The following is a 9,426-nucleotide window of genomic DNA, read 5'->3' on the forward strand; positions in this document are numbered from 1 at the left end:
GCTCTTCTTCTCGGAGCCGTCAAGCACTCCGGGGCTTCCGCCTCGTGTTAGGGAGGCTCCCTAGGCTTTTCGGGGGGTTTCGGGGGCTAGAGAGAGGTTCTAGAGAGAGAGTAAAAAGAAGAAAGAATGGGAAAGGTGTGAAGAAAATGAGAGTGGGAGAGGTTCTATTTATAGGGTGAAAATGGCTGAACTTGGTGCCACATGTCACCATCTAGTGGCAAGACTTGGGGAGAAAGCAATGGCAAAGATTGTGCCACATCACCCATTTTCGCACAACACACTTCCAACTTCTAAATTCCGTAACTTTCACATACGACTTCCGTTTTTGACGTTCTTTATATCAACGCGTAGGTAAAAATAAGATCTACAACTTTCATTTTGACCCCGTCGGATAATTCTCGACCGATCTTAAATTTAACAGTACGAGGAGATTATACTGTTAAATGTCCGCGTAAAATTCATAACTTTTACATACGGACTCTGTTTTCGTTTGTCTTTTTACCGTTGAGTTCCTATTAACGAGATCTTCAATTCTCATTCAGGTCGTGTATGCCAAAAATTGCTCGATAAGGCTATTAATGAAATCTTCAATTAATGACTTCAGTTTTTTTTTGTATGTTCTTGGTTTAAAATATACTACAACTTTTATTTAGATCGATAAGGCTAAAAAGTCATTTATCAAAAATTCACTATTTACATCTCCCGGTGTCGTGCCAGTTTTGCCGTAAAACTTCGACGAGCTATAACTTCTTCATTATAACTCGGATTTCGGCGTTCTTTATATGTACGAAACCCTTGAGACATATTATAAAACTTGGTTAAGATTATTTATTCTAAATAATCTTTTGTCGAAAAGTCGTTTTCAACCCCTATTATCTCTAAATTGACTAGCACAGATCCACGGGCGTTACAAAACCCTACCTTGCTACTACTCTTTGGTTGTTTCCAACGCACATGAAACTAGATACGAAGAATACATGAAGTAGGGAATACAAATAGGGTGTTTAAGAGTGCTTTTCAATCAATTTATAGGCTTTTTCTCTCCTAACTTATAGGCTTTTTGGAAAAGTCAGAAATTATTGGCCTTTTGAAAAAGTCATTTTTTACATTACAAAGTTGGTGTTTACCAAAAACTTTTTTCAACTTACTGAATTTTTGAAAAAACAGTAAATTAATAAATCATTTTGCAAAGCACTCCTAAACACCCATGAAAACCCTAACCCTAGCTCGGGACCCCAAATTCTTTTCTTTCCTTCGAAAATGCTTTGCCTTACGCCTCCTTCTAGTTTCTCCACCGATTCATATGTCAACGCTCAAATTAGTAATTACCAAAATTGCAACAATCTATCAACAATTTTTGGTGGTTCGATGTCTTGAGCTGGAGGTGTCCAGAACCTTGGAGAGTTCAATTATTCCTTTTACAATTCTGTTTCTCCCTTTTCAGTTTCCATGACCTCCCGTCATCTTCCCTTTCTGATGGTTAGACCGGCTTGCGATGGGGATTGGTTCAACAGTTAGGAGGAAGGGAAAGGTGGGTGTCGACGTGGCTTTAGAAGGGTTCTCTAGAGCATAAGGATGGTCCTAGTGAAGGTTGGTGGTTGATGGTGATGTTGGGATGAATTTTATTTTTCTTTTTCTAATTGTGAGATTAAAAGTGCAAAAAGGTAATTCCACATGGGTTTAACAAGAAAAAAAATTAACAAAGTTAATCAAAATGACTGATGATGAAACAAAATTCAAACTAAAAAGATTAGTGTTAAAAATAATTGTATGGATAACATTAAATATGTAATATATAAATAAAACAATACAACATTACAACTATGAATACAACATAACAACTAGTGATTGACGTAAATAAACCAACCAAATTAAAGATTTACTTAGGGGGTGTTTGACTTAGTTTTTCACAGTCAAAAGTCCTTTTTGGAAAAGAAAAAAAAGCAAAAGATGTTTGGCAAAACTAGTTTTAAAAACTACTTTTGAAGTTTTTACATAAAGAAAAGGAACTTTTTGGAAAAGTCAGGAAATCCTGACTTTTTGTAACTTTTTCAAAAAATACTTTTGGGCTTTAAAAAGCTAAGCCAAACACCCCCTTAGTATCATTCGATAAATGAAAGAACCCAATTTTCCATCAATCATATACACTCGGATGAAGAATCAATCCTTTGTAGGATTATTTGCTAATTTGGAAAGTGTTCAATTTTTTGGTTTTTCTTTTTTCTTTTATTTTTTGTGTTTGAGAAGGCATCTATCAAGAAACAATAATAAAAGTAACTATAATTACCAAAGAGTTTTTGGTCTAATGGTATAATGGTATCAAGATATATAAAAAATATTAAACAATATTTCACATTATTGTTTTTGAAACGAATATCTATAACACCATTTTGAGTTATTTTTAGTTTGTAACAATCTACTCTGATAAATGGAGATTTTTTTGTCACATGTCATATTCTCATTCAATTTGTCAAATGTCATTTTGTTGTTATTTTGAACTAATTTTTTTTTCCGCATGTCACTTTATGAATTTTCTTATTTTATTAAATTTCATATAATATTTTAATGTAATAATTACAATAAATATAATAATTTATGGATATCAATTTCATTAATGAACTTATCTTTTAATTTCAAAAATTCTCAAATTCAAGTTCATTAGTTTCTTTTGTTTATTTATTTGAATTATTTGTTTAAATTTAAAAGATAAAACAACATTTTAATTTTAATAATTCATTATTTTTTTTATTTTCTTATAAATTCAAAGTTCTCAAATATTTATACTTTTATATATTTTTTTTTAAGTTAACTCATATAATACATGAGTCTCACAACTAATATTGAATATAATAAAATTTTCACAGTTCTTTTGACTAATAATGAAACCTTAAACAATACTTTTAGAAGACATAAAAAACTCATGGGTCAAAACCAAAAACCGTCAAATTTAATTAATAATATTAAAATAATTGTTAACAAATAACAAACAATTTTTTGTTTAAAATCTTATTTAAGGACAAAACACATTTTTTAAAGAAATTTCGTTTTAATGGGAAAAGAAATGCTTATTGTGCACTGTGCAATGCTTGATTGGCCTTGGAACATGTTTTGCATGGTAGGGACAAGTGAAAGAAAAATCTCGACTTATGTACGTATACAGGCTCCAGCAAATTCCGCAATCTTATTAACTTTTTAAGTATATTTTTTTTAACCGGCAGAAATATTATTAAAATCACTGTCTATCAAAGGACAATGTAGGGAAAAAAAAAAAAAAGAAGACAAACAAATTATAAAATGTTTAGAGGATAACAACACCAATTTACCCAATTATAATTCTCAAAATTTCTTTTATTTTTAATCCAACTAAACACCGATTGAGAGAACTATATATCCTCTATTTTTAATCCAACTCCTTTAAGTATCAATCAAAAATTTAATAGAAATTATAGTATTTATGTACATTATGATTTAAAAAGTTAAGTGTATGTGTAAACTATATATAAATAAAAATGAAAATGCAGATAATATTTAAATTTAAATTTATATTTAAAAATCAGCATTTTATTATTAACTTTTCAGCTATTTAAGCTTAAAAAGATTTAGAGGTTACATATTTATTGTAAATTATATAAAAATACAAAAGTAAAGGAGTTTGAGTATTTATAATAGGATTTTTTTAAGAGTTTTTTTTTATTCTTAAAATAATCAATAAAATGCAAAAATATTGGATGAGTTTTATTTTTAATTTATGGTTTTTCAATAGTATGTTAATTAATAAGTTTTTCTATTAAGTTTTTTCAATTATTTTGTGGATATTTATAGATTTTCAATACTGTAGACAATTTTTATAAAGGTTCTATAAAAAACAAATAAATAGTTCATTTTTTTTTTTTTTTTTTACTGTGAAGATAAAATTAGATTTTTTTATTTTAAGTTTTTTTTATTAAAAAAGAAGAAGCGATATTAGTAAAAAAAAATCTAGTTATATAAACCATACGTGTGCAAATTCCATTCTTCCTCTTTAACCCCTCCCCCAATCCCGTCTCTGAAAATCGTCTATAATGACCTCCTCCAGCTACCACGAGCACCATTAAACTCGCCACCAACCTCCTTTCTCCTCTCTAATTCTTTCATGTCTTCCTTTTCCGACCAAGCTCCTGCTCCCCGGACCGGCGGACTCGCAGCTCGAATCGCAGAAAGAGTGGGCTCCGGCGTACCAAAATTCAAGTCAATCCCTCCACCTTCACTACCCATCTCCCCTCCGGCGGTATCACCTTCTTCCTACTTCGCTATTCCCGCTGGTTTAAGCCCGGCTGATCTTTTGGACTCCCCTGTTCTTCTCTCGTCTTCCCACGTAAGTCTCTGTTTCTTTTCACCCGTTGGTGGCCGTTCGATAACTTGATTCCACCTTTTGTTTCTTGTTTTGTGGCAATGAAACAGTTTTTCGATGAAAATACATGGGAATTTGTTAAAATTTGGAACTGATATGATAAAGTTTTTTTCCCCTATTTTGGACTAAACATGAATTTTAGCGCGCCAGATGTTTGTTGTTTTGTTGACTGAAACATATGTTTAATTACACCTTTTTAAACATTTATTGCAGATTCTACCATCTCCGACCACCGGTTCCTTCCCATTTCAAGCTTTCAATTGGAAGAATCTCAGCAGCAACAACCAGAACCACGAACAGAGCATAAAAAAAGAGCAAAAAAGCTTCACAGATTTCTCTTTTCAACAACAATCAAATCATCTAACTGTAAGTTTTAATCATTCTGGGTTTCTTATGTTTTGGATAAACAAGAAACGGACAATAATTTGATTTCTGGTTTCAGGAGCAACTATGGAATCATCAGAAATCCAGGGAACAAGATGAAAAAGCTTTTGTGCAATCAGAACACGCATCTCAGTTCCAGAGTTTCTCCCCTGAAATTTCCACGATTCAAACCGATTCAAATTCGCAGACGCAAAGTTTTCAATCTGGTTATGCAGCCAGCAACAACAATTTGAACAATCAACCATCGCAGAAAAAATCAGATGATGGGTATAATTGGAGAAAATACGGGCAAAAGCAGGTGAAAGGAAGTGAAAATCCTAGAAGCTATTACAAGTGCACGTATCCAAACTGTTCGATGAAGAAGAAACTGGAAACGAATTTAGATGGACAGATTACAGAGATAGTTTATAAGGGTAACCATAATCATCCAAAACCTCAATCTACTCGAAGATCATCGTCATCGTCATCAGCTTCAAATCATTTACAGATGACTCAAGTATCTAGTAACCATGAACTACTTGATTACCCTGATCAATCTTATGGTTCTCACGGATCTGGGCAGTTCGATTCCGTAGCCACGCCGGAGAATTCTTCAATTTCTGATGACCTTGATCGGAGTAGCTGTCAGAGGAGTAGGTCAGGTGGGGACGAGTTCGATGAAGACGAGCCTGATGCCAAAAGATGGTAAATTTCTCCTTTTTATTACAAAAAAAGTATATTTGTACGTGTATTTTGAATAGTATTTGCTAATTTGATTCACAGGAGGGCGTCGGAAAACGAAGGGATATCAACGATCGGAGGAACTAGAACTGTAAGAGAACCGAGGGTTGTGGTTCAAACAACAAGCGATATTGATATTCTTGATGATGGGTATAGATGGAGAAAATACGGCCAAAAAGTAGTCAAAGGAAACCCTAATCCTAGGTAAGAAACTAATGATCATCATGTTATCCTTGATTATAATGAGATGAGATCATTGTGGTTTCTAAATTTTTATATTTTTCTTTAAAATCTATAGGAGTTACTATAAATGTACGAGTTCCGGTTGTTCTGTTAGAAAACACGTTGAAAGAGCATCCCAAGACTTGAGGTCAGTGATAACAACCTACGAGGGAAAGCACAACCACGATGTCCCAATGGCTCGAGGGTCTGGTCATCGGTTGCCATCTGGCACACTCGGCAACAACATTCCCACTACTGCAATTAAGCCTGTTGCACTCTCCCATTACCAATCCAATAACTCTATTTCGGATTCAGCCCACCGTGGATTCAGTTTCCTTTCATCAGCAGATAATCAAACGATGTTTACATCAGAGATGTTGCAGAATAATGAAAGTTTCAAGTTCTCGAGATTTGAGAATGCTTTGAAGTCCAACTACATTGATCAAAAACGTGATTCCGAAAGAGCATTTTCAGAAGCCAAAGAGGAACCTCGAGATGATATGTTTTTCGAGTCCTTATTATGCTAACGACGTTTTCAGAAGGGCTTAAATAATGACACGTATCTTATACTTCAAAGACTTAGAGATAGATTACATACACAAGAAAGAAAGATTCTTTTGTTGTTTTATTGCCATTTTGTTTGTTGTGTGTATATTTTTGGTAAAAGAAATCCTATAGGTGCATTACTTACCTTTTTACCCTCGTTATTTTGAGGCCTCTCCAATGTAAAGTCTCATGTACAACATAGGATCGGGGGTATATTGTATTTACAATTTTTCATATATTTTGAATATCTAAAAAGTTTAAGCTTTATGAAGTTAAGAAGAGACTCAACAATATTGATATTTGTACGCGAGTATTTTCTTTATTTGGATAATAATAAATTTAAAAAGACAAATCATATGAAACTTGAACCTTCTGATTTATGTTTAAGACAAATGAAGAAGCGATAAACTTTTATTTTTTTAGAGGAAAATTATATGAAATAAAATAAAATAAAATGGAGCGTGCAAGAAAAACTTTGGGCTGGTGGCTGAAAAGAAAGGAAAAAGCAGGGTAGAAAGCGACAAAAATCATAACTGTGGGGGTCGGTGATTCTCACGTTATTTTAAAGAGGCACCCGTCACTGATGACATAATCATGTTACATTTATGGTTCATTCACATTTAGATAATGGAGTATGAACTTTGGTTGGTTTCAAACCAACTACGATATTTGATTTAAGTTTTAAATACAAAATCTAATTTAAAGTAATTATTATATTTAAATACAACTTTGGTTAACGTTTTTTTGTCCATGTGGGTTTGCTTAACTTATAAGTTAAATTTAATAATTTGTTTTTTTAAATATAACTCTAAATGTCCAATTGTTTTATGTCGGCTTATAATATATATTTTTAATAACAATCAGTGTTTTGTATATGTTTATAGGACATGTTAGTCTTTATGTATTTATTTTATTATTCGTTCTGTTTTTCTATTTAAAAAAAAAAGGTAACAAAAAGTGTAAATGTCTAATGGGGTTTGAATGGGTCAAAGATTTATGGCGAAATGGCGAATCGATGATGTCGACGACGACTTGCGAGTCTAGATTAACTTGGCAAACACGTTGGTTAAAGTCAACCTGCCACTTGCGAAGAACCTTCCTTTCCATTTGTTGTTTTGTTAAGCTTAAATAAGCATCCGACCTAATTATATAAAATTAAATCAAAATTACAAATTTGGTCATGCGGTTTGCAAAAATTGCTAATAGAATATAAAAAAATTTCAACTTGAAAGATTCAAAATCAAAATAATTTTGTGATTTTGATCCAAAAAAACTTGAAAAGACAGTTATATCATTTTATTTTATTTTTTATTTTTATAATTATTCAAATACCATTTTATTTTCTTTTTTCAACTTGCATGTATTTCTAAATAGCACCAACCTTTGAGATGGTTTGGGTGTTAAGAATCACTTTTGGAAATGATGAATTTCGGAATTTGAGGATTAAATGCTTATTGGTTAAGCCATTTCATTATCAAGCTTTATGGTTTGGGTTTTGGACCTTTTGGTAGTCTCAATAGATAAAATTGGAAACTTTACCCTTCTAAATCTTATTTTGGTCTAGATATGAGCTTTGAAGCTCCTAGAGTCGAACAAAACAACTTAATGTATTAAGTTGTTGGAACTCAGGCAACCACGACGTGTTTGCAAGGCAACACGACATGTTGGTTGAAGTTTTCCAGATTATTTGGATGATGGTGAAACTGTTGAATTTAGTGTCTAAGCCCATAACTATAATCGATATGTACTTGACCCGAGAATAGAATGGTCCATTTGGGTTGCATGGCACCAGAACATTTTGTAAGTATAGACTTTTGAGAAAAAGATATTTATGATATATTAATATATTATAAGTTCTAATATATTAATATGAAATCATATTATTTAATTAGTATTGATCAAGAATTAATTTGGAATTAATTTTGTGATCAAAAGAGACTAATTAAATATATGGGGATTGATTGTGTAAATCATTTATTCTTATAAAGTGGGCTTATGATCCATAGTTCTTTATGTTGGGCTAAACCCATATGGTGACCCATGGATACTCCATGGAGCTTAAAACCCATGGAGCCTAAGGAATATGGAAAGTCATGCACATTAGGGCAGAGGTTCGGTCGTTCTCTCTATTATTTAATGTATTGGTGCTTTATCTAGTCTGATCTGATTGTCAGCAACCCAATAGCATCAGACTAGGGGGACTTGACGACGCACAGTTTATATGACTAAGTCCAGTCCCATGTCATTGGCCATGTACCAATAACATCAGACTGGGGGGACTTGATGATGTGTGGTCCATTAGCATGTCCTAGACAGCTCTGGCGTGCCAGCCTTGCCTGGCACTCCCTTACCAACCTTGTCGGGGACTCCCTTGCCAGCCTCGCTGGGGACTCTCCTGTTGGTTTATATGACTTAGTCCAGTCTGATGTCATTGGCCGCGTACCAATAACATCAGACTGGGGGGACTTGATGATGTATGGTCCATTAGCATGGCCTAGACAGCTCTGGCGCGCCAGCCTCGCCTGACGCTCCCTTACCAACCTTGTCGGGGACTCCCTTGCCAGCCTCGCTGGGGACTCTCCTATCGGTTTATATGACTTAGTCCAGTCCGATGCCATTAGCCGCGTACCAATAACATCGGACTGGGGGGTGATGCGACATCGACCTCCGATGAGTCTTCCGGTCCTCTGCTACGGCGGAGATCTGGACATCACAATCAGAGAGACGCGTTAGAGCCGTCCCACGGATTGTGCCCCGGGAGCGGACTCCGACGGTCAAGTTAGATCCACTAGAAGATCAGAGATGGTCCTCCATAGCTGGAGAGAACCATCTTGGTGCTAGTGGTGTGTGGTGGCTGACGGCGGCGGGTGGCGGCTGAGCTACCCGGCCGGAGTATAGTGGCGGCAGAGCCATGGGGAAGCTCTCTCCTCCATGGAGGAGGTACTGTTCATTATATAGGGTACAATTAGTTCAAGGGGAATTAGGTCAGGCCTTGGGCCAACCCAAATCAGGCCCAACTAGCAAGGAGCTGGGCAAGGCCGCCCAGAGACGCCGGGCGGGGGTGGCGGGCGCGCACCAGGAAAGGCTGGCGGGGGGAGTGCTAGGCAAAGGAGCGTCGGGCCGGGCCAACAGGAGAGTCCCCAGCATGGCTGGCAAGGGAGCAC

The 9,426-nt window shown here is 35.0% G+C and overlaps 1 protein-coding gene across 1 annotated transcript; it reads left to right on the top strand.

Annotated features, from left to right (window-relative positions):
• The first annotated feature begins 4,011 nt into the window (after positions 1-4,011).
• On the top strand, positions 4,012-6,541 carry LOC145072254 (WRKY transcription factor WRKY24-like). The gene is made up of 5 exons (XM_079018650.1): positions 4,012-4,354; positions 4,604-4,756; positions 4,833-5,458; positions 5,537-5,698; positions 5,793-6,541. The coding sequence occupies exons 1-5, from the start codon at positions 4,133-4,135 to the stop codon at positions 6,241-6,243; spliced, it is 1,614 nt and encodes a 537-aa protein (XP_078874776.1). The 5' UTR covers positions 4,012-4,132; the 3' UTR covers positions 6,244-6,541.
• Positions 6,542-9,426: the final 2,885 nt, after the last annotated feature.

Source organism: Lactuca serriola, chromosome 9 (genome assembly GCF_051521515.1).
Source record: "Lactuca serriola cultivar US96UC23 chromosome 9, Lser_US96UC23_V15, whole genome shotgun sequence".
NCBI classification, from domain to species: domain Eukaryota; kingdom Viridiplantae; phylum Streptophyta; class Magnoliopsida; order Asterales; family Asteraceae; genus Lactuca; species Lactuca serriola.

Excerpts from the sequence above, each read along its gene's own strand:
- LOC145072254 (XM_079018650.1), top strand. The coding sequence starts at position 4,133 with ATGTCTTCCTTTTCCGACCAAGCTCCTGCTCCCCGGACCGGCGGACTC. Across the intron at positions 4,355-4,603 it reads TTCTTCTCTCGTCTTCCCAC|ATTCTACCATCTCCGACCAC; the intron begins GTAAGTCTCTGT and ends CATTTATTGCAG. Across the intron at positions 5,459-5,536 it reads GAGCCTGATGCCAAAAGATG|GAGGGCGTCGGAAAACGAAG; the intron begins GTAAATTTCTCC and ends TTTGATTCACAG.